The 25,989-nt window shown below is 43.4% G+C and overlaps 1 protein-coding gene across 6 annotated transcripts in view; it reads right to left on the reverse strand.

Annotated features, from left to right (window-relative positions):
- The window catches only part of NLGN4X (neuroligin 4 X-linked), a 393,440-nt gene that overhangs the window by 154,166 nt on the left and 213,285 nt on the right, over positions 1-25,989 (reverse strand). For 4 of the 6 annotated variants that reach the window (XM_027534108.1, XM_027534111.1, XM_027534109.1 and 1 more), the window contains exons 5-6: positions 4,737-4,796; positions 455-607 (exon numbers count right to left, since the gene is read on the reverse strand). In XM_027534108.1, the coding sequence (XP_027389909.1) occupies positions 455-607; positions 4,737-4,796 (213 nt within the window). The remainder of the gene's footprint in view (positions 1-454; positions 608-4,736; positions 4,797-25,989) is intronic. The other 2 variants (XM_027534112.1, XM_027534113.1) reach the window with 1 other exon arrangement.

Consider the following 25,989-nt stretch of genomic DNA (forward strand, 5'->3'; position numbering starts at 1 on the left):
AAATGAAACAAAAAAGAAAATGGATGGTGCTACCTGAAAGTCAGGGAAGGAATGTAGCTTGTAGCATGAAGTGAGGTTTGTAGCAGAAAATTCCTAGGCGTTGGAGTAACATGCGTGGAAGCAACGAAGCCCACAAAACAAGAAGCAAAATTTTCTCACGGTTGAGGACAGTCCAAGGGAATGAAGTCTCTGGATGAAAATATGAAAAGTAACAGAAACGAACCAAAAAGGAAATGTGAAAGTTACGCAACAGATGCATCTTTAGCGTGATAAAAAAGAAAACCGACGGACCGACCGACGGTGCGCCGTGAAAGTGATGGAACAGATGCCTCTTGGAGCATTAAGTGAGGTTTCTAGCAGAGATTCCTAGGAACTGCAGTAACATTCGTGGAAGCAAGGAACCCCCACAGAACAAGAAGCAGAACTCACGCGTGGTCAGCAGGCGCTCACTCACCTAGGATCCCCAGCCGGTAGTTAATCGTGATGACGATGACGTTGCCGTAGCTGGCCAGGATGCTGCCGTCGATCATGTTGCCCGTGCCCTCCATGTAGGACCCGCCGTGGATGTACACCATCACCGGCTTCTTGCTGTTCTGATCATGGATGTCTGCAAGAAAGAGCCAAGTAAGGGGAAAAAAAAAATCACACTGATTAACCGAGACTCGGCCAAAAGACGTGAGTGACTTTCCCTAGTTGGGATGGGAATCCATCGCGTGGCCCTTTCTTGAATTAGGAATACCTCAGTTCAGATGGTCAGATGGCATCATGGACTCGACGGACATGAGTCTGAGCAAACTCTGGGAGGTGCGGAAGGACAGGGAAGCCTAGCATCGCAAAGAGTCGGACAAGACTGAGCAACTAAAACAACAGTTAAGATGGTTAAGGATAATAGTCGATGCTGCTACATTTTCTACTCATAGAAATGATGCAGACGTTGGAATGAACTTGTATGTATGGGTATGCTTCCATATGTACCTATCACACTACAGATTTAACCACTGAGATGAATGAATCACTTCTTCCCTACGTAGTAATCAAACCCCAGAAGGAGACATGCACTGAAGAAGCCCATGGCTTCTATTAGTGGTACAGAATTTGTTTGCAATGCAGGAGACCCGGGTTTCATCCCTGGGATGTCAAGATCCCCTGGAGAAGGGCATGCAACTCACGCCAGTGTTCCTGCCTGGAGAATCCCATGGACACAGGAGCCTGGTGGGCTACAGTCCATGGAGTCACAAAGAGTCGGACACGACTCAGCAACTAACACACATACATAGTATCTACTAAAGCATATATTTTAATTATCTAAGTTAGTGCAAAGTCAACTTCAAAATTATCAATTTTTACTGTAACTGCCTTCTTCAGTCAAACATTTGAGCTTCAAGATCCACTTTCGACTTAACGATGAGAACATAATGCTAGTAGTGAAACCCCAAGCTCTCGATACACTATTGCAAGAAGAAAACAATGGTTAAAAATGATCAACAGAACAGAAGGGTGGAAAAGCAAAGGAAGGTGCCCAAGCAAGTGTCTTTTCTCTAAATGACTGTTTGCAACGATATGCCAACTGAAGTGACAGAAAGAGAAAAAAAAGTGAAAGAGATGTGAACTGAAATAAAGACGGCACAAGCCTGCAACCTCAAGATGAAAAGGTTGCAATCCTGCTCAATTCCACATGGAATAAAAACTCCCAGTGTGATTTGAAACCAGAGTATCCTTAGTCACCATGACTTTGACACTGATGTGAAAATCCTACTTTACAATGGTCTGTGACAAGAGAAATCTGGCCAGCAGTTGTCTGCTTTCTCAAAAGCTGTGATCAAATAACGTCTTTGGTGTTCAATGTCCCTTGAGCTTATATGTAGTGTTTAAGAATCGTGACCTCCATTGTAATTCCTTCTGGGAATTTCTGTATGTATAAACATATACATGTGTGTCATTTAAATACCTGCATGTTACCAAATAGCAACCTACTCCAGTATTCTTGCCTGGAGAATCCCATGGATGGAGGAGCCTGGAGGGCTACCGTCCATGGGGTCACAGAGAGTCGGACATGACTGAGCGAGTGATGGATATGTGTTATCAAGAAAAAAGCAAACGTATCCGTACTTATATTTACTTTTTTTTTTTCCTTAAAAACTTTTTTTTTTTGCTTAATTGATGGAGACATGTTTGAATGATCAAGAAAGAGTTTTAAGGAAATAAACCAACATGTGGATGGAGGCTGCTCATAAAATGAATTACGAGCACCATCTGTAAACAGGCTCCTGGTTGCTACCAGACACCCTCCCGGAGGCCATAGAACCTTGTGGTCACAGTCAAGTACAGGAAAGTGTACAGGAAAGTACAGGAAAGTGTCAAGCCACCCATCTGTCTGTAGATACTTAACCCACAGCAGAAGAGCGCAATTTTCTCATGTAAAATTTAAGGAAGAAGTAAAAAATCCTTTTTGAATCTTTCACTCACCAGTCGCTCAGTCGCATCTGACTCTCTGGGACCCCATGGACCATAGCCTGCCAGGCTCCTCTGTCCATGGGATTCTCCAGGCAAGGATACTGGAGTGGGGTGTCATGCCCTTCTCCAGGGAACCTTCCCAACCCAGGGAATGAACCTTCACCTCCTGTGCTGGCAGGCATATTCTTCACCACGCAGCCTCCTCAGAGGCCCTTACTCATCATGTGCTTTGTGGAACTCTTTAATCAACCATCGTCCGAATAAAGTGTGCTGTTTTACACCATCCTCTAGTGTCTCTGGACACTGATTTACTGCTTGAGTTCTTATTTATGTTACCCTTCTTGGTTGCATTACAGGAAAGAAAGAAGTTGACATTTTTTGGACTGTTTTAAGGGGTTCCCTCGGGAGAAAAAAAAAAAAAGTTAGGTTAACAGCTATTACCTTCTGAGACACACAGAAGAAGGTTCTTGTGAGCTCAGGGAAGAAATAATCAGATGTCATATTTATTCAATGTTAGGGGGAAAAGAAAAAATAACAGTTTCTTGGTATTTAAAAGGAGAAAGCATTTTAATATAACAGGTAGCTGGTGGGATTGTGAAAACAGATGCCAGTGATAAAAAAAGGAATAAGACGCTAAAAGCATACAAGGGTGCAAGATGCAAATTACACCTGTAGTTGGTTATATAAGGATGAAATTATAGGTGGTCTGCGGCCTGACAAGGACAGGGTAGCTGATGACTCAGGGCAGCTGTCGTGGTCCAGAGGCATCAGAAGAAACTTCTACGGTGAATACTGAAGGCAAGGGGAACGTTCTGAATGCGGGTCTACAAAACATTAAATAATAGTCATATTGAGAGAATAGCGGGTGAGGAGGCAACCCTGGCAGAGCTTTTGTCAGAGACCTGCTGATTTATGAAAGAAATCTATGAGTGTGGGAAAACCAAGCAAGTGATAAAAAGGCGAACTTTTTTTGAGGGAACTTTTGCTTCCCAGCAAGGACGGGTCTCTGGTCCACTTTAAATTGTCTTTTAGCCAGAGAACCACACGTCCATCAAGGGCGCTCGTCCCTTTAACTTAAATAGTCAGAAATCCATGCCAGTCTGCCTCGGGCTTTCCTGATGGTTCAGGGCAGAAAGAATCCGCCTGCCAATGGAATACACGAGGTTGCATCCCTGGGTTGGGAAGGTCCCCTGGAGAAGGAACTGGGAGCCCGCTCCAGTATTCTTGCCTGGGAAATCGCATGGGCAGAAGAGCCTGGTGGGCTACAGTCCGTGGGGTTGCCATGAGTCGGACACGACTGCGCGACTGAGCACACAGAGGCAGACCCGACCTGCCCGAGCCTGCAAAGGCTCATTTTAAGCTGTTTCTTTCCTTCGAAACCATTTGTTCCACTGAAGGAAGAAGATAACCACTTGCTAATGATGGTTTACATGCTGCGTTATCTTCCGTCTTTAAAAAAACATCACTCTACTTCCAGTGGGTAATCTGTCCAACAGTTTGAGAGCCTTCAGAAAGAAACTCTCCATAGCAACTAAACATTTTTAGGAGGGGGAAAAAAAAAGTTCTGAAAGCAGCCATGGTGTGAAAACAGAGATGCAAAGACCTAGCTTTTCAGCCTTTTTCAATTCTTTGCTATACCCCCTACTTTTTATTTTTATTTTTCCTTTAAAGCTTCCAAAATGCGTTTCAGAGAGAAACAACCAATTGTCCTCAAGACACTTTTTCGTGTGTGTTACTGAGAAGATGCTTTGAAAACCCTATTTTGGAATCAGTACATTTGGGAGAAACAATCGTAAAAACAAAGAAAGATGGAAACGCCAGCCGCCCCCCCCACCAAAAAAAAAAAGTTGTACTGAGCTGTCTTGGTGTCCACAGAAGAAACCAGCAAGACCAAAGCTCAAAAATACAACACGAAATTACAAAAGAACATTTGGAAGAAAGAAAAGAACGCGTACATGCATGCCTTAAAATCTTACTTTCTCTTCTTGTGATCAAGCCAAAAAAAAAAAAACTTAGGAAAAAGAAAACAGTGAGTTTCCTTGTAAATGGCATTTTCTTACTCACTTCATATTGAGAAACACGTATCTACATTCTCCCAGGGGGGTTACATGGCCATTGTGGTTAAAAATGACAGTAATCCCCAAACAAGAAGAAAATAAATAAGCACACAGAAGTGTACTCTCTTCAGATAAGGGGAGGAAAAACAGGTTGAAATGGAAAAAAGAAAAAAAAAGATATAAAATCATGCATCAAGATCGAGCTTTGTAAAAAACAAAAAATACCTTCATCTTCACCACCGTCATTACTCGTTATACCATCAGCGTTTTTCTTTGACTTGGCTCCTGGGGTCATATTGAGAAGGAAAATAAAGGGAAAAAAAAAAAGAGAATTCAAAAACAACAGGTTTGCAAAAAAATTCAGAAGAAAGATACTACGCAGTCAAAGAAAAAAAACGTTATACAAAAAGCTGAAATCTGTTACATCTGATTTCAAAAACATGAAATAGGGAGATGCAAAATGCATATAAACATAAATATGTCAAGAAGAACAAATTCAAAATGTTACTTGCGAAAAAAAAAATTGATACCCAGTGAAAATGCAGTTTCAGGGTTAAAATAATACTACTGCAAAAAAAAAAAAAAAAGGGGGGGGGAATGTGAGTTGTAAAAAAATAAAAAGGAAATCAAATTATTTTTAAAGGGTTTCCCAAATTTTAAAAAGAAATGCATATGAAATATTCCTCTAATTTTAACAAGTAATAATGTAGATACATTTTTGAAATGTCACTGATACACTTTGCTTAGGAAATTCTATACATTAAGAAGAAACATGTTAAACTATAATAAACATGAAAGATGATTCAAAATATCTTAAAATTGACATTCGTTTCATGCATAAGAACTTAAAAGCATACCATTCCTGATAAACATCAGACAGTCAGTACAATTTATTTAAATCACGAATGCTCAGTTGTCACTAGGAGCTGAAAAGAAACAATTCTAAGTTTCTAAAAGAAACTACAACTAGAAGAGAAGACTGCACAGAATTGATTCCTTTGGTCTACTGTAAGCTAACACCCTCAACAAGTGTTTCTGAAATCAAGATAAAACACTACAAATCATGTTTTTCTGTTTCGAATACTTATTAAATATTGCTTTAAGGTTATTGTTGTTTAAAAAAAAAGAATAAATAAATAAAGTCACCTACCTGGATGACATGAAACATAAACCACCTTGAAATTTCCTTGTCAGCAAAATGAACAGAGAGGTTCCCTTAATGCCACCAAAAAACCCTCAAAAACAAACAAAAAAACCCCAAACAAGGCTCTCTGTATGCAGTCTGCCATTTGGGTTTCTATATCTTTAAGATACAAGAAGCGAAAACATTAAATATCACTGAATTATTCCATTCGCTCAACTGCCTTCTTTTTACAGACAGATCTGGCCCACTAGGATGTATATGCTAGTTCTGGAAAACCTGAGTGGTGGTGGCCAACAGGGAAAAAAATGGTCTTTACTTTCCTTCCTGGCTTCCCTGGTGGCTCAGAGGGTCAAGAATCTGCCCACAGTGTGGGAGACCCGGGTTTGATCCCTGGGTCGGGAAGATCCCCTGGGAGAAGGGAATAGCAACCCACTCCAGTGTCTCAGACTGGAGAATCCCACGGACAGAGGAGGCTGGTGGGCTATACAGCCCATGGGGTCGCCAAGACTTGGATACTACAGAGGCAGTAACACTTTCCCTTTACATTCCTTCCTGGATAAACCTCGTCCCTGTCACCCACAAGACTTGTATCTTAAAAAGCAACTACAGTTGTTACAAACTCAGGGGACAGCATCATGTTTTGAAATCAAGATCCGAAGTTGCTGTTTTCATCCCTCAACAAGGGTTGCGTATTGGAAGAATCACATGGATTAACCAAGCAGAACTGGGAGGGAAGCTGAAAACCTGATTCCCTCTGCTGGTAGATTTTTTAAGATTTAAATATTCCCCACTGTAGACAATCTCAAGCTACCCACATAAAAGTCTCTGAGGAGAGCTTGGAAAGCGGTCCTGAATATTCATTGGAAGGCCTGATTCTGAAGCCGAAACTCCAATCCTTTGGCCACTTGATGAGAAGAACGGATTCATTTGAAAAGACTCTGATGCTGGGAAAGATTGAAGTCAGGAGGAGAAGGGGACAACGGAGGATGAGAGGGTTGGGTGGCATCACCGACTTGATGGACAGGAGTTTGAGCAAACTCCAGGAGATGGTGATGGACAGGGAGGCCTGGCGTGCTGCAATATATGTGATAGCAAAAAGTCGGGACACGACTGAAGGACTGAAGTGATGACCCTGACGATTCAACCTGTTATAGCCATCAGCTTAACACGGAAGTCAATTCATGCCCAAGAATTCCACTGCAACGAAAGATCTTAAAACAAACTTAAAGAAACAACCTTCTTCAAATAAGCGCCATTGTTTTCTGCACTGTTCAGTTCATAGTTTATCAGTATAAAACCTACTTCCAAGCTATCTCACGGGCTGAATTTATGGCTACATGTCGTTAAGAATAGTGTAAGAAATACCTTGCTTTCTTGACTGCACCACGCACCTTACAGAACCTGAGACGGAACCTGTGTCCCCTGCAGTGGAAGAACAGAGTCCTAATGCCTGAACCACCAGAGAAGTCTAAGAAATGCCTTTCTTACAGACATAGTCTATGTGGAGGCTAGAAATAAATTCCTCTGCATTTCTGATCAAAATTTCAGCTTTTTGAAGATTTTCTAAGTTTTTAAAAAAACAGGTCACCTCTTTCATTGAAGAAGAAAAGACACTGGAAAGAAAAAGGTGTGGGCTTCCCTGGTGTCTCAGGTGGTAAAGAATCCTCCTGCAATGCGGGAGACCTGGGTTCGATTCCCTGGGTTGGGAAGATCCCCTGGAGAAGGGAAAGGCCACCCACTCCAGTATTCTGGCCTGGAGAATTCCACAGACTGTACAGTCCATGGGGTCGCAAAGAGTCGGACACGACTGAGCAACTTTCACTTTCAAGAGACGTGGAATGGATTAAGGGACTGAAAGTGTTATCTGATGGTGCAAATTCCTTCCCAGAAAATATGTTCGTCGTGAAATGTGACTATCTCCCTGGACCACAGCCTTTCCCGCTCGGTAGGCAGTGACAAAGGTCTGTACCTTGGACCCCACACCTGCACTCTGCCTTTCCCATGAGTCTGCCCTTATAGCCCTGCCTTCTTCTGGATTTTCTTCTTCTTAAGACTCCTTTGTCTTTCCAGCCACAGCTGAAATCTCAGGAACACGACCGCTGGCCTGGCTGAAACCCAAACAGAGGCCACTCTGCAAGGTCTGGGCTGAGTTAAATGCCAGAGTTCTTTCTCAAGCTCCACTTCTCAGTGTCTTCAGGCTCACCGTCAGTCCATGGAATTGCAGGAATCTGGAATTCTTCCCTGGGGAAGGATGAGAGGCAGTATTGAAGGAAACTATCCCTACCCACTCCACAAGGGTGCAGGAAAATGCTTGGAAGATTTGCGATGTTTTTAGAAGTCACACAGCCTAGTTATATCACTGATTAAGTGCCAATACAAAGGCAGTGTCTTCAAGGCTTCAGCAAATTTCTTTGATCACACAAGTATGATCTGTAAGAGCTCTAGAGAGGGATAATTTTCAATCACAAAATCAACTCACCAAGGTGTGAAATTGAAGGATTTGTGTCTGTGTGCCTGTGTGTACATATATGTGGAGTTGTTCAACAAGCAACGTAACCTTGGATTCCCAGGTGGCGCTCGTGGTAAAGAATCCACCTGCCAATGCAGGAGACGTGGGTTCGATCCCTGGGTCGGGAAGATCTTCTGCAGGAGGAAATGGCAAGGCACTCCAGGATTGTTGCCTGGGAAATCTCATGGACAGAGAAGCCCAGCGGGCTACAGTCCAAGATGTCACAATAAATCGGACACAACTGAGCTACTGAACAGTACCATATTACTCACAGCGTAACCTGATTTGAGAACATTTCCATGCCCCTAAAATGATTGCTTCTGCCCACTGCAGGCATTCAATATTTCTAACATCAATCTCTCTTAGTCAACTAATGACAAGCGTAGGCTTGCCATTTTGGTGCGTCTCCTATAACTATATTCACAGAATATGTATTCCTTTCTGTCTTGCTATGAACAGTTGCTGGTTCAGTCGCTAAGTCATGTCCAACACTTTGCAATACCATGGACTGTAGCCCGCCAGACTCCTCTGTCCATGGGATTCCCCAGGAAAGAATACTGGAGCGGGCTGCCATTTCCTGCTATAGAGCATCTTCCCAACGCAGGGATCGAAGCTGCACCTCTTAGATTACCAGGCGGTCTCCTGCAGTTCAGGCATTTTTTTTTTCCTCCCCCTAAGCTACAAGGGAAGCCCATGAACCATTTACATTCAATATTTTTATGGGTGCATATTTTAATTTTTCTTAAGTGGATATGGAGGAGTGGAAGTGCTACTTCTCAGGACTCATTCCTGTTTAATAGTCTAAAAAGTATATTGAATCACAGTATATTCCCATCAGCAGTGTATGTGAGTTCCAATTCCTCCACTTCTTACCGAAGATGTGCTATTATCTGTTCTATTGTCAGCATCCTAGTGGGGGTGAGGCGGTACCTCACTGCGGCCTTAATTTGAATTTAGATAATGACTTAATCTTATCAAGTAGCTTCTCCTGTACAATCTTTTTCAGTGGGTAAAAGTGCAAAGTGAAAGTGTAAGTCGCTCAGTCATGTCCGACTCTCTGCAACCCCATGGACTATACAGTCCATGGGATTCTCCAGGCCAGAATACTGGAGTGGGTTGCCTATCCCTTCTCCAGGGCTTCTTCCTGACCCAGGGATCGAACCCAGGTCTCCCACATTGCAGGCGGATTATTTACCAGCTGATCGATGCAAATATTTTGCCCATTTTAAAAACTGGTTTCTTGGCTCATCATTCTTGTAAGAAAGAGTCCTTTATATTTTGTAGAGACAGCTCTTTTACTGCAGATAACGTGCAAATCTTTCCTCCTGGTCTGCTGCTTCTCTTTGGGTTTAATCAAAGGTGTCTTTTTTTAAGTACATATTTATTTTTACTTTGGGCTGATCTGGGTCTTGGTTTTGGTGCTGGCTTTTGGAGCTTTTTGCATGCGCTCAAGTGCGCGGGTTTCTCTTGTAGAACAGCACAGGCTTTTGGGCGTGGGTGCAGTGGTGGCGTCACACGGGCTCAGGTGCTCAGAGGCGTGTGAGGTATCGAAGCTGGGTGTCCTGCAGTGGCAGATGGATTCTTTACAACCGGGACACCAAGGAAAGCCCTCAGGTATCACTTGAAATGTAGGAGGACGAAAGGCATTGGAAACCCAGGTTGAAGGCAGTGCTAATCACCGGTCAAGGGCTCGATGGGATGGGCCAAAGCCCCATTAGAGGCAGATCTGGGTGACTACCCGGCATCTCTCTTCCCTGTCCAACGTGCAAGAGTCACGGGCACGGATGACACATGCCAAGTTGACGGAAAACTGAAGCACGTGCAAAAGCACAGCACTGCAGCGCAGAGACCCGCGTGGCGCATAACAGCTGATGGAAAAGACTGCAGGCGGTGGCAAGACTGAAGAGTCAGCTCAGCGAGCATCCTTAAGGAAAGGCCTCGGAAGAAGGACCACTAACAACCAGACTGGGCAGAACAGACGCATGGCATGGTGCTCAGAGAGTCAATTCCTAGGCAAGCTGATAAGACGCCCGGGGTCTCCAAGCAGGAGAGAGGGGTCTGGGGCTCTCAAAAAAAGAGACAGGTGTCTCGAATTCTCAAGGAGAAGGAATGGACAAATGCCTTGGTTTTTTTTTTTTTTTCCTCTCTGCATTCCTTAGTCTTAGTCAGATAAAACGTTTTTTTTTTTTTTTTTTTTCCTTTAAGCCCAGAACTGATGAGTAAAGAACCAACAACTCAGTTTAAACTCTGTACTAAGGGTTATATAACAACAATGTATCCGGCTTGAGGACAGTTTCTCCTCCTTCTTGAAAACCTTCTGGCTAATCCTGTCATCTTCCAATGTAAATTACAGGAGTGGGTCTGCTAAGACCTTTACAACCTTGAGACATTCTTTTGATTAACTGTGACAAAAGTATACAGCTCCCTTGCTGAGACTAGCTAGGCGGGGCACTCTCCCTCCCCTTTCTGATGTCTCTCTCAGAAGCTTTCTCTGTCCGTTTTCATACTTCAATAAAACTCTGCCACACAAAAGTTCTTGAGGGATAAGCCTGGTCCCCGGTCCTGAAATCTTCTTTGGAGATCACAAATCCCACACCGTTCACCCTTAAGCTATCAGTGCCAACTCCCAGAATAAAATAAAATCGCATCAGCTTCTGTCAAAGTGAAAAGTTTTAAATTTCAAGAAAGTCTAACTTATCGATTTTTTTTAAAAAGCTTGTGCTTTTTATATCATATCTAAGAAATCCTTGCCTAACAGAAAACCTGGAAGATTTTACATTTTTTTCCTAGATGTTTGAAGTTTTCCTGTGACGTCCACTTTTCATTTATTTTCGGTGAATGTTGGCACATGCTATGAGGAGAGGTTTGAAATGCATCTCTTATCCAGTTGTCTCAGCACCAATGATTAATTAAACACACTCTCCTCAATGAAGTGTTGTGACACTATTTTTACGACTCAACTGCCTATGAATGCAAGGGCTTATTCCTGGACTCTAATTATATCTCCTTCTATATTTCTGCACACGTGAGTACCTTACTGTCTGAGCTTTACAGTATGTTTGGAAATAGGGAAAGACAAGTCTTCCAACCTTCCCTTGATTTTTCAACACAGTTTGGTTTTTCTGCGTACAGACGAGATGTTCGAATGAGCTTGTCAATAGAAGCAAGAAACACCTGCTGAGATTCTGATGGAAATTATTTGCCACACCACAATTTTAAATTAATTTGATACAGCAGTCTGACCCAGAAACATAATTAGATGTCGCCTGTAATGTTGTATATTTAAATTCCCACCCTTTTGTTCTTTGTCGGTAAGCTGCTGCAATATTTGTTCTCTCAAATATAACTAATTAAATGGCCTAAAAAACCAACCGAGTTCTCTTGAGTATCTCATTTACTTACATTCATGAACTATGTCAATACAGGGATTAGAGGACACAGGAAAAGAGTCTGCTGTAATTTAGTCCTGAATACACATATTTCATAGCTACTGAAAAGGTGTTTCAAGGTCCAGACGGGCCATGAGTTTTCTCTCGGTCCCCAGAAGGCCAGAATCTTATTCCTTTACATCTAATAATTAGCATCTCCAGCAAACCTCGTGGGGAGATGGCTCTAAATATGAAAGGGAATATTTAAATAACTTCAAACAAATGTATAGCCATTCCTTCATTAAAATTTCAATGCGATTTTAAAAATGAAATATCTCAGTCCCTACTCCTGAAGGATGTCTTTTTTTTTTTTTTTTACACCTGTTCTTCTGATCTTCCCTTTTAGTAGTATATCTACATCATCTTCAAAGTCAAACTATTTTAAACAGTGAAACTTACAGTTGCTCCATCCTGTACAATTCTTTACGAAGCTATGGATGGTAACCTGCCAGGCTCCTCTGTCCATGGAATTCTCCAGGCAAGAACACTGGAGTGGGTAGCCATTCCCTTCTCCAGGGGATATTCCAGACCCAGGTGTCCTACATTGCAGGCAGATTCTTTATCATGACAGCCACCACGGAGGTCCTTTATGTCATAAATGTGATAGAAACTCTTTGTACAGTGTATGGAACACATAGACCAACCAGAGTCAATGGGAAAATACAAGAATATGGAAAACCTGTAGATGCTGCAGTTACAATTTGGACACAGGAAAGTAATTTTACATGTGTTTTTTTTTTTTAAATATACATGATGATACATTACCACCAATGATGCAAATCACCCTATAAAGTCACCAAATGGTGCTATGAAATCACATTATCTATGTAAGATCTACTTGACAGAACCCGCAAAAACCATTGAACCATTGCTTTTAATGTGATATACTGTATTAGAAATGTTAATACATTAACATTAATGTGAGTCGTCAGCTCACATTAATTTTTTATGAATAAAACTATTTTCATTTAATCTTACATAGGGTACTACATTTTTTGCTTTTTATTTATTTCAAAAAAAATTTTTATTGTAGTATAGTTGTTTATAATATTGTGTTAGTGTCTGCTGTACAGCAAAGTGAATCAGATAAATATATATATATTTATATATATATCAGATAAATATATATATATTTATATATATATATCAGATAAATATATATATATATATATATCAGATAAATATATATATATATATCTCCCATCTCTTTTGGATTTCTTTCCCATTTAGGTCATCTCAGAGCAGTGACAGAGTTCTCTGTGCTGTGTGGTAGGTTCTCATTAGTTACCTGTTTTACACAGAGTATCAACAGCATATACATCAAATGCAATCTCCCAACTCAACCCCGTTCTCCCTCGTCCCTTGGTGTCTTTATGTTTTTCTCTATGCCTGTGTCTCTATTTCTGCTTTGTGACTAAGATCACCTAAACCAACCTTTTAAGATTCCAGATATACGCAGTAAAATACCATATATGTTTTTCTCTTTGTGACTCACTTCAGAAAGAGCAAAACATCATACAACATATTAAAATATATATTTTTTTCTGTCCCTTGCAAGGGAAAATTCTAAGTATTATCTATTCATGTTATCTTAAGTAAGTATCTTAAAAAGTGTAGTGCTTAGGCTAAATGCACTGTTTTCCATACAGAGGAAGTTATTATATACTGGGTTATGGGAAAGTAACAGAGGATGAGATACCTGGATGGCATCCCCGACTCAATGGACATGAGTTTGAGCAAGCTCCGGGAGATGCTGAAGGACAGGGAAGCCTGGCGTGCTGCAATCCATGGGGTCACAAAGTCAGACACGACTGAGCGATTGGACAGCAGCAACAAATGGGGGAAATGGATGCGTTCTTGGCTATCAGAGATGTGTCATTGATCAGGTAGTTACTAAGCAACAGAGGACTAGTTTATCATCTTCTAACCAATAATGGACTGAAGCTCTTGTTGCTGTTCAGTCCCTAAGTCATGTCCAACTCTTTGCAACCCCACGGGCTGAAGCAGGCATGGCTTCCCTGTCCTTCAACACCTCCGAGAGTTTGCTCAAACTCACGTCCATTGACCTGATGTTATCACACATCTCATACTTTGTCTCCCCCTTCTCCTCCCGCCCTCAGTCTTTCCCAGCATCAGGGTCTTCTCCAATGAGTTGGCTCTTTGCATCAGGTGGCCAAAGTACTGGAGCCTCAGCTTCAGCGTCAGTCCTTCCAATGAATCTCCAGGGTTGATTTCCTTCAGGATTCACTGATTTGATCTGCAGCCCAAAGGATTCTCAAGACAGATGAGATTAAGGGACTGCAAGCTCTGCTCACATCCTAGTCTTGTCCGAGACTACACCTCTCACCCTACTGCTATTAAAAAAAAAAAAAAAAAAACCTAATCAAGTCCTCTGGGGTTGAGACACGGAGTTTTTCAAGGCAGAAGTTCCAGAGTGTCTCTCTTTATTGGCAAAGCAATAAAGCTAGCCTTTTCCACTGCGTGCAGCACTCTGGCTCTGAGACATGATTTGGCTCCACTGTGCCGAGAGGCTGAGCTTTCAGTAAGGCTAGGGTGAGGACTCACTTTCTAGAAGCAAAGGAAGTGGACTGCTCTGAGGGGGCAGTTTTAGAGGGGGGCCGGGGCAATTGAGACTGTGGGAGATGGAAGGACAGGAGGAAACACCCCCTGCCCCAGGACAAGTCTTCTGTGACCCCCACATCTGCATGATTGGCTGGAAAGGGATCAACACATGTGACTCAGGAAGGATGCCTGCCTCACTGATAAACAAAGGATGCCATAGGAAATCAAGCCAGCAGCTATGGGTACCCTGAGGGGATTCAGGATGGGGAAAAATAGGAGCTGACATGCACATCAAAGGAATTATTTCCAAGAGCCCAGATTCTTGCAACTCTTCATTCATAGAAAAAAAAAAAGACTACAACAACGCTACATTCATTAATTTGAGGTCACTGGTTTTCATTAAGCAGCTGTCATATTTTCATATCCTGACAACCTGGTCTTTGCTGCAAAATATCCTTTAGGTCCTGGATCTTCACTGACTGTCTTTGGACCATTCCATCAGAGTAATCCTAGAGCCTGCCTCCCAAGCTTAAGTCCTCAGAAAAGCCATCAGATAAAACATCAATCTCAACTTTTAGGTTGCATAGGTTTTTTGGGTTTTTTTTTGACACACTCCACACAAGAACCAAGACGCAGGGCAGTCCTCCTGGGTTCCCTGACCCTCCTGCTCTCCGCCCAGGAGGCCCCTTCCCATTACAGCCTATTGCTTTTTCAGCACCTGTGTCTCCTCGGACAGCTCATTTTCTGAGTGTTAGGCAAGAGCCCACTCGTGGGCCCTGAAAGGGGTCCCCCTTCCTGAAACACCACCAGTCCAGGACCTCCCGGGTGGGAACTACCCCTTCAAGCCTTGGTCTTGGAAAGAAGAGGGTGTAGAAAACAGCTGGTCAGCCTGAAACGGACACAGACTTCATAAAAGAGAAGGAAGCTTCTGCTATTGCAAGCTGCTGAAACGTACAACTTCTTTGTTACAGCAGCACAGCTTAACCTTTGTTACTATTTGTTGTAACTATTTGTCTGCATGAGACACTTTCTCACTCAGGCTCACACACACACAGATATATCCCCACAGACTCAGCCATGTGTACACACCTCCTAACATCCCCAAATGTACCTCCACGAAAGATATCACTTTAGATCAGAAATGTATCTTGTTACCCAGCATGCTTGATGTTCATGAACCAAAGGCAATGTAATACTTTTCCTTAAAAAGTGCACGCCTCCTTTACCTGTTAGAATCACCACTTTTTGTTTTCACGTTAAAGAAAAGTAACAGTTCTGTATGCAGCAGTAACCCCCACATGTGACTACGTAGGCTGTGCTAAGTCGCTTCAGTCGTGTCCAACTCTTTGCAACCCTGTGGACCATAGCACACTAGGCTTCTCTGTCCGTGGGATTCTCCAGGCAAGAATACTGGAATAGATGGCCATGCCTTCCTGCAGGGGATCTTTCTGACCCAGGAACTGAACCTGGTTCCCCCATGAGCAGAAGTAAGCCAGGCTTCTGTGTCTGTTACTACCTCCTGGAGTCTGCTCACATTCATGTCCACTGAGTTGGTGATGACACTGAACCATCTCTTCCTTTATCATCCCCTTCTCCTCCAGCCTTCTATCTTTCCTAGCATCTTGGTGTTTTCCACTGAGTCGACTCTGCATCACAGGGCCAAAATACTGGAGCTTCAGCATCAGTCCTTCCAATGAACATTCAGGACTGATTTCCCTCTGTCACGTTATGTGCCCCATATTCTGCAAGGAGAGGAGGTGCATCTGAAATGGAGCAGGACCGTTTGTCCTCTGCTTGCCTTTTGTTTGCGACAAACTTTAGCCAAAGCCTAAGTTTAATCAGAGAAGTGGGAACATGCAGGAACAAAGGAGAACACTAAAAAGACCAAATAATAATAATGCCCTCATTAAGCAAAGGCAGGGCTTCCCTGGTGGCTCAGCTGGTAAAGAATCCGCCTGCCATGCGGGAGACCTGTGTTCCATCCCTGGGTTTGAAAGACCCCCCTGGAGGAGAGGAAGGCTACCCACTCCAGTAATCTGGCCCAGAGAATTCCATGCACTGTATGTCCATGGGGTTGCAAAGAGTTGGACACGACTGAGCAACTTTCACTCACTTTCACTTTAAGCAAAGTCAAGGACCTTTAGTTCCTTCTGAAGAGGTATCAATAATATTCTGAGCCATGTCCTGTGAGCTGTCTTATAGATACTGAAACCCCCACCAGGTGAAGAAGTTAACTACATGACGACCAGACTGTAGTCATGACATAAAAAGAAAGAAAGTGAAGCTGCTCAGTCATGTCCAACTCTTTGCAACCCCATGGACTGTAGCCCACCAGGCTCCTCCATCCCTGGAATTTTTTCAGGCAAGAGTACTGGAGTGGGTTAGTCATTCTCTTCTCCAGGGGATCTTCCTGACCAAGGGGTCGAACCCGGGTCTCCCACATTGCAGGCAGATGCATTACCAGCTGAGCCACCCGAGAAGTCCAGTCATGACATAAGCTGCCGCAATTCAAAGAGCTGGATTCAAGTAAATGGGAATAAACTGACCCTGGGAGTGAAGAATAACTGTACCTAAAATAACGGGACTGACCCTAATCAGATCACCAATGACCAATTTCAAGATGACAGTCAGAGTTGACTGTGCTGTTTCTGCATGGACCCCCTGTACACTTTCTATAAAACCTCTTGTCCCCGACTATCAGGTTGAGAGGAGTCAGCCTTTGGAGAGGGCTTCACCTACCCTCAGTTGCCATCATCCAAATAAAGCAGACTTTCCTTCCCACAAGCCAGAACTCTAATGGTTTAGCAGCCAGCAGCCACACTTGGGTTCAGTAATACATGTAGAATCCTTCCTGCTCAACCAGGTGGGGCAGCGGTAAAGAATTCTCCTGTCAATGCAGGAGCCGCAGGTTCAATCCTTTGGTCAGAAAGATCCCCTGCAAAAGGAAATGGCAAACCACTCCAGTGTTCTCACCTGGGAAATCCCAGGGACAGAGGAGCCTGGTGGGCTACAGTCCAGGTGGTCGCAAAAAATCAGACGTGTGGAACCAAGACTCCTTGAAAGAGGAAGAGTAAACCCGGAGCTGCCAACACAGTGCTTGCTGGTTAGCATGAAGCTAATCATATCCACTTCTTTACTAGATCACTCAGTGCGGGTTAGGTTGACAACAAGATTGAAAAAAAAAAGAAAAGAAAAATCCCATTGGATTTTAAATGCAAGACACTTTGACAACATCTGCATGGATATCAAACATTGGGATGTCCAAAGCATCCTTGGGAATTAGAGGGGAAGGTTGGGTATCTTCAATTTTTGTTGTTGCTCCTTTTTTTCATAAATGTATATTTTAGGACAATGCTTGATGTTTAGCATGAAGCTAATCATATCCACTTCTTCTCTAGATCACTCAATGCAGGTAAGATTGACAGGAAGATTTAAATAAGAAGAAGGAAAAAAAAAAAGCAAAATCCCACATGGATTTTAACTGCGAGACACTTTGAAAACATCTCCATGGATATCAAACATTGGGATGTTCAAAACATCCTTGGGAATTAGAGGGGAAGGTTGGGAATCTTCATTTTTTGTTGTTGCTCCTTTTTTTCATAAACGTAGATTTTAGGAAAGTTTCAAACGTAAAAACCAACCCAAAACACGTCAAGACAGTATACAGTGTTGTTCTCTGTCTCACATCCTGTTGCTCTATTAACATCTGAACTGGTCCATGTGTTATAAGAAATGATTCAATTGTGAAATATTACAAGTAAGTAAAGACCATACTTGATTTAGGTTTCCTTCATTTTTACCATATATCATTTTTTTTTTTTTTTGGTCACAGGATCTTGCATTCCATTTTAATCATTACGTCTGCTTAGACCCCTCTTGGCCGTGACAGCTTCTCAGACTTTTCCTCTTCCTTCTGACCTTGACAGTTTTGAAGAGCTCTCACCAGGCATTTTTGGAGAATTTCCCACAATTGGCCTTTTTTTTTTTCCTTTTTTTTTTGGATTTTTCACGAGTAGATGGGGATTACGATTTTGGAGAGGAAGCTCGGGGGTGAAATGTCCTTCTCGTCACATATCAAGGGCGCGTGCTCTCAACATGACTTACAAGGTGGAAATGGACCTCCATCCCCTGGCCAAGGTCACAGTTGTCAGATTTCTCCGTTGGCAGGTTTCTCCTCCTTGAATTTTAGACTGCTTGGATGGAAAACAGCAGGTAGAGCCGAACTCAAGTAGAGGCAGGCTCCAATGAGTCAACAGATGGAATCTTCAAAAATTATCTAGACTACTTCTGTATAGGAGCTTGGCTTCCTCTCCCCCATGGTAGGGAGACTGTTGTCACACTTTCCTCAAGAGATCCGTGCCCTGCTCCCTAGAATCTGAGAATATGATACGATGCGTGGCAAGAGGGATTTAAATTTGCAGGTGCAATTAAGGATGATAATCACTTGACGTTAACATAAAGAAATTATCCTGGATTATCAGTTGGGTCCCAGTGTCTTCACAAGAGTCCTTTATAAAGAAAGACAGAGGCAGAGAGAGAAGTCACAGACTAGAAAATGCTATGCTGAGGGGAGTTTTGCATTCTGTATTGCTTTTTGCGGATTAAAGAGGGCACCTTGAGACAAAGAATGTAGGTGGCTTCTATCTATTAAAAAAAAATTCAAGAAAGAAGGTTTTCCTTCGATCCATCAAAAGGATTCAATCCTGTGTACACCTTGATTTTACCCAGTGAGAACCGTTTGTGCTTCTGACCTCCAAAACCGTAAGTTAGATATGTGTTGTTAAAAGCCAGTAAGTCATTGTTCCAGCAGCAATACAAAACTCATACTTCCTTTTTATTTTCTCAGTCATTTACAACCATATGAGATTGTAAGTATGTATTCTAATACAACAGTATTTAATTTTGTTCCTCAAGTTGTTCTAGCCTTGGCCAGTAAGAACTCTTTATTTGGTTTATGTGATATGTTTATTCACTCAATCATGTCTGACTCCTTGCGACCCCATCGACTGTAGCCCAGCAGGCTCCTCGGTCCATGGGGATTCTCCAGGCAAGAATACTGGAGTGGGTTGCCATGCCTTCCTCCAGGGGAAATCCCCAACCCAGGTCTCCCGCATTGCAGGGAGAGTCTTTTATCAAAGTCACCAGGCAAGCCCAAGAATACTGGAGTGGGTAGCCTATCCCTTCTCCAGGGGACCTTCCCAACCCAGGAATCAAACTGGGGCCTCCTGCATTACAAACACGTTTGTTACGGGCTGAGCTACCAGGGAAGCCCTATACCCCTTCAACAAACCCCCATCACTGTGGTTATTTTTCATTGACTTTTAAGCGCTTCCTGGCACTATCAGACACTTCAGGATGGTCTGGTACAGTTTCCACCACATTTCTAGAATCAGCCCCTTCTCCAGGGAGTTCTGGTTCCTTCAGTTTGACATCTGTATATACTGTTGTAAGTCCAGAAGCTGACAGAGGTCAAACGAGGATTTCTTCCTTAAGAGATGCGAGAATGAGTTGGTGACCTAGTGAATATTTACACAACAGGTTTTACAGTATATAGCTGGGCCTATAAAACAAGCAAGCCAGTGACAGACCAAACCTGATCACTCGTTATTCCCCTCATCTAGCTCATCTTCCTATCACGACAATGGTTATTTCATCATGATGCTACAATTGTCCAAATTACCGTGTTGGCTTAGAACCTGCAGGGCGCTGGTCCATCTACTTTGTAACCATCTGAAGACTCGTCAGAAATTATTTTTGCCCCCACTGTACAGATGAGACAATGGAATCCGAAAGCAGTTAAGTAATTTGTTCCAAGAGATCAACGTGCCACAGTCAGCAGCGTGAAAACCATGACCCAAGCGCATGTGGACAACATACAGCATCAGCATCTGACAAAGGATGAAGGGTATTTATGCGACGTGCTGGGTTAGACTGGGGAATGTGGTTTTGTTTGGGTCCCACAAATAAACTTACGCATCACAGAAGAATAAGCAAATGATGACATCCTAGGACAACTGGTGTAATCAAGAAAATGAAAATTATACCTAAATAACTATTGAGAAGGACAGTCTGTTGGACTGTAAGGAGATCAAAGCAGTCAGTCCTAGAGGAAATCAACCCTGAATATTCATTGAAAGGACTGATGCTGAAGCTGAAGCTCCAATACTTTGTCCACCTGATGTGAAGAGCTGACTCATTGGAAAAGACCTTGATGCTGGGAAAGATTGAAGGCAGGAGGAGAAGGGGACGACAGAGGATGAGACGGTTGGATGGCATCACTGACTCAATGGACATGAGTGTGAGCAAGTTCCGTGATACAGTGGAAGACAGGGAAGCCTGGCATGCTATTGTCCGGGTGTCACAAAGAGTCGACAACAACAGCTGCGTGAATGAAGGAAAACACTTGTTCAGAGAAACGTAAGAACCACATGTCAGAAACTGTTTCAAAGAGCGAGATGGGGAGGAAAAAAGTACACGCAAAGAGACCCTTTTGACTAAAGGTAGATGTGTTCATCGCTGTTATGACTGTTTATCACAACAATATTTTTATGAATCTTGTTTATTAAGTAAAACCATTCTTTGGGCAAGAATGTGGCACTGAGTTTGGAAACCAAAACAAAACAACATTGTGTTTTAGATATAGTCCTACATGTTAACGCTAAGAGATCCTTAAGCTAGTCAAGAAACTGTCCACAAAGACTGAGAATCCGTACAATATGGTGCAATCAGAGAATATGACCCAGTCTTGCTGAACGCATGCTGATCATTTCTAATTGACTTCCATCATGATACTCCTGCATATTTACATTAGCGAGACACTGCCTCAGGAAATAAAACTGCATGGTCACACCAGGATGGGATTTTCATTAATACAAATGTTTAATCCCCGTAGGCTTAAAGGACTCTAAGGCAATCAATGCATTGTATTGTAAATCCCTAAAGCACTTGCCTTGAGCCTAGATGTAAGCTTAATATCTCTCTAGATGTTTACAGATTTAAGCAAAATGGGTTCCAGCTTTGAAAGCATGTGAATTTGAGAACCAGAGATATATTCAACTGTGAGCTTGATGATTTGGTCTCTTAGGCAATTATATGCAATTTCAGGTATTTGTGGAAATTCCTCAAGGTTATGGATTTGGGTCATGATTCTTCTTATTTTCAGTTACAGAAAAAGGGAATGACTGAGTCCTGCTCAAAATGTTCATCACCATAAAGTCAACAAGAAGATGGCTAATAGTGTTGAAATATATTCAATTGCTGGTCCTTCAGCAAGAAAAGCCATTCTTGCTCCCATGGTTATCCCAAGCAGCTTTCAAGATTCGCATGAACTTCTGCAGGACCCTCTTAAGAAGTGCCTTCTTGATGCTGTGTTCAGAGGCATCCTTGGACGCAAATTTCCCAACTAAAACACTCAGGAAAAGAAAAGAGAAGATGTAAACATCTTAGCAAACCCAGCACAGAGGAAAATCTCAGGCTGCATCTGGTAGGTTTTGATGAAACCTAATCCCATCGCTGAAGAGAGTTCAGGCTAGTGAGGAATTTTCTGGAGGCAATAATACACTGGGAATCAGTCTATGATCATGTACACACTGTTGTATTAAAATGGAGAACCAACAAGGACCTGCTGGACAGCACAAGGAACTCTACTCAATACTCTGTAATAACCTTATGGTCACGAGGGGGATGGATGGGAGAAGGGATAGTTGGGAGTTTGGGATGGACATGGACACACTGCTGTGTTTAACATGGAGAACCAGCAACGACCTGCTGGACAGCACAGGGAACTCTGCTCAATGTCACGTGGCAGCCTAGATGGAGGGGAGTTTGGGGGAGAATGGATACACCTATTTGTATGGTTGAATCCCTCATTTGTATACCACAATACAAAATGAACTTAACAAAAAAATTACAGAAAATCAATCAGTAAACCATTGGGATCTCCTCTCCTAGTATATTTACTCACCTCTTCCTAAAAATAGTGCCTGCGCCTTGACAAACAGGGCTTTCTAAGTGGCTCAGTGGTAAACAATCCACCTACCAATGCAGAAGATGTAAGAGATGCAGGTTCGATCCCAGAGTCAGGAAGATCCCCTGGAGAAGGGCATGGCAACCACTCCAGTATTCTTGCCTGGAGAATCCCATGGACCGAGGAACCTGCTGGGCTACAGTCCCTGGGGTCACAAAAGTGTCATAAGTGACTGAGTACACACACTGCTGCTGCTGCTACGTCGCTCAGTCGTGTCGGACTCTGTGCGACCCCACAGACGGCAGCCCACTAGGCTCCTCTGTCCCTGGGATCTCCAGGCAAGAACACTGGAGTGGGTTGCCATTTCCTGCACGAAACTAAAAAACGGAGAGACACACTCCTATCTCAGGGTGTTGATTGGACATTATTTCAAGAAACCTCCCGACTCCAACTTCGCAAAGCGTACCGTTAAACGAAACCAATTTTAAACCAACTGGAAGAAACAGGTAAGGCGTAATAAGGGTCGGTGCACGGAAACGCTCAGTCACTAACCGCTGCAGAAATGGACAATTCGGAACAGATCTGAGAAGTCCACTGCAGTTCTTCACACACTCAACAAATACAGAGTGCGTGAGTGTTAACAAATATGCAGACTCTCTTGGTAAGGGGCCCAAGCTGCCTGGAGGTGAATGTTTCATTAGAAACTGAATTTGAAAAAGAGTTAACTGGATCAACCACTGGGAAGGGACTGGGAGGCTGAGCCCAATAACAACAATAACCACCAGTACATTTGTTAGGAACACCCAGGAATGTGTGATGATTTGTGACCACTCCACTGCACGATGAAGCCCGCTGGATAACTGGTAAACGAAACGCGCTTTCATTCATTCTTACACATATTCTTAGAGATTCCTCCCTTCAGCTGGCAGGCACCTTATCTGGATCAATCCGAACTTGCTCTACGATAAAGAAAGAAGAAATGAAGAAGGACGGTGGATGTTTTGTCGGGGAGTAAAAGCAGCACAGAACAACAGATAACTGCAGACTTTGAAAGACTCCGTGGGGACATTTAGATAACTGTTTGCCATTTTTCACGGAGTAGAATAAGATGTCGTTTCCTTGGTTTCAGAGGCATGAAATGGGGCCAGTCTAAGACAGGAAAGACGAAGGTGATGAATGTTCATGGGGAGAAACAGCAAGTGTAGTGGAAGGAACTGGGCTTCCCTGGAGACTCAGGTGGTAAAGAATCCACCTCTAAGGCAGGAGTCTTGGGTTCGAGTCCTGGGTGGGGAAGATCCCCCGGAGAAGGAAATGGCAATGACTCCAGTATTCTGGCCTGGAGAATCCCATGGACAGAGGAGCCTGGCGGGCTACAGTTCACGGGGTCGCAAAAGAGTTGGGCCTGCTTGACGGGAGCACTCAGAATACACAGCATTTATGCATTTGAGGATCAGAATGCCAGGACGATGTGCAAGAGATCTACCATTAGGAGATGGCAGAAAAAGCAAACAAACCAAAAACAAACAAACCAAAAAAAAAAAAAAAAAAAAAACAATAAACAAAACCCTGAACGTCAACTGGTAGGTGTTGCTTCAGGTATAAACTCTCCAAACAGAGAATTCTATTGGATTTTTATCCTTCTCTGCCGAAAAGGTGGGGTTTCCCAATTGCTTCACTGGTAAAGAACATGCCTGCCAATGCAAGGATGCTGGTTCAATCCCTGGGTCGGGAAGATCCCCTGGAGAAGGAAATGGCAACCCACTCCAGTATTCTTGCATGGAGAATCCCATGGACACCGGAGTCTGGAGGGCTACAGACCATGGGGTGCAAAGAGTCGGGCAGGACTAGTCATTGAGCCGGGCACTCACTCAAACTACTGTTCAAATGGCAAGACTCAACTACAAAGCTGAGGTTATGGGCTTCCCTGGTGGCTCAGCTGGTAAAGAATCCCCCTGCAATGTGGCAGACCTGGGTTCGATCCCTGCGTTGGGAAGATGCCCTGGAGAAGGGAAAGGCTACCCACTCCTGTATTCTGGCCTGGAGAATTCCATGGACTATGCAGTCCACGGAGTCGCAAAGAGTCGGACATGACAGTGACTTTCACTTTATGGAATCCTGACACATTCTCCTCAACAGAAACACTTTGGTAAATACTATAAAATGCTAAGCTTGCGAAAAGAAGGAAAATTGTCTAAAGATAACATAAGGAAATGACTTTAAGAATGCAGATGGCAGATCAAAGGGAAAAAAGGAGGTATATTGCTTGGCATCAACAGGGGAAGGAGAAAAGTTAAGTGAAAAGCAGTGGGCTTCCCTGGTGGCTCAACTGGTAAAGAATCTGCCTGCAATGCAGGGAGACCTGGCTTAGATCCCCAGGTTGGGAAGATCCCCTGGAAAAGGGAAAGGCTACCCACTCCAGTATTCTGGCCTGGAGAATTCCAGGGACCAAATAGTTCATGGGGTCTCAAAGAGTCGGACATGACTGAGCGACTTTCACTTTCGAGCAACAGAATGGTCAAAGGAGAAAACACCATTGGGAAGAAGGAAAATAGCATTTGATACAATTAACACAGTCAAGGAAAGGATTAGAGGCTCTGTAGTATTTGTTTTGACAAGGAACCCTTTTTTCATCCAATTTATAAAGAGCTGATGTATCAGTGCAAACAACATGCTTTGGAAAAGGCTGAGTTATATGAAAATATTCAAAGGAGTGATTCCTTCTGATGTGTATTTAACCAAAAAAAGGAATTCACGTCACCAACTAAATAAGACAGAATGGGTGACTTATTACTTCTAAATGTATTAATACAAAATACAAAAGTCGACTTCTATACATATAAATAAATAAGATAGAATGGGAGATTTGTTACTTCTAAATATATGAAGTGCTGCTGCTGCTGCTGCTAAGTCGCTTCAGTCGTGTCCAGCTCTGTGCGACCCCATAGACGGCAGCCCACCAGGCTCCTCTGTCCCTGGGATTCTCCAGGCAAGAATACTGGAGTGGGTTGCCATTTCCTTTTCCAATGCATGAAAGTGAAAAGTGAATGAAGTCGCTCAGTCGTGTCCGACTCTTAGCGACCCCATGGACTGCAGCCCACCAGGCTCCTCCATCCATGGGATTTTCCAGGCAAGAGTACTGGAGTGGGGTGCCATGCCCTCCTCCAGTGGATCTTCCCGACCCAGGGGTTGAACCTGGGTCTCCCGCACTGCAGACAGATTCTTAATCAACTGGCCAATCACGCCAACCCCATGCCTTCCCTGCATTGCCAGGTAAATGGGGGTTCTGGGAGCAACCCCAGACCAGCAGGACTTGAAGCAGGGCCGGGGGACACCAGCCACCGTGTGGACCCATTCGGGTGCTGAGGTGTTAGTCCTGCCTGCAGCGTGGATGCAGCCCCAGACTGAGCATCCCCGATTGCGTACACCTCACACCACGGGCTCCACCTCCACGTCCGGGAGCTGAAGAGCCGTGTGCCTGCTTCTCGACAGGAACTGAAGAACACTGCATTGTTTCACGAGGCAGCCAGTGCTTCTCAGTTCGTAACAGATGAGGGGCAGAGCTACCGTGAGGAGAGACCTGTGAGCAAAGGCATAAATTCCCTATGAGCCTGCGACATAACAAAGGAGAATGCAGCTCAGAGATCGAAGCTGCACCTGGATCGGGTCTGGTTTTTCCTGGTTGCTTGGAAAACCCTGCGTGGTTTGTCCTGCTTCTTTCTCTTTGCCTTTTTCCCTTTCTCCTTCACTTGTTATCATCAGAATCTAAGAATCTCCCCCACCACGAGCCATTAGATGGACAACCCCTGAACTTCCTCGTGAAATTAATTATCGAGGCTGGTTACAGCACAGGGAACTATACTCAATATCTT

This window comes from Bos indicus x Bos taurus, chromosome X, assembly GCF_003369695.1.
Source record: "Bos indicus x Bos taurus breed Angus x Brahman F1 hybrid chromosome X, Bos_hybrid_MaternalHap_v2.0, whole genome shotgun sequence".
NCBI classification, from domain to species: domain Eukaryota; kingdom Metazoa; phylum Chordata; class Mammalia; order Artiodactyla; family Bovidae; genus Bos; species Bos indicus x Bos taurus.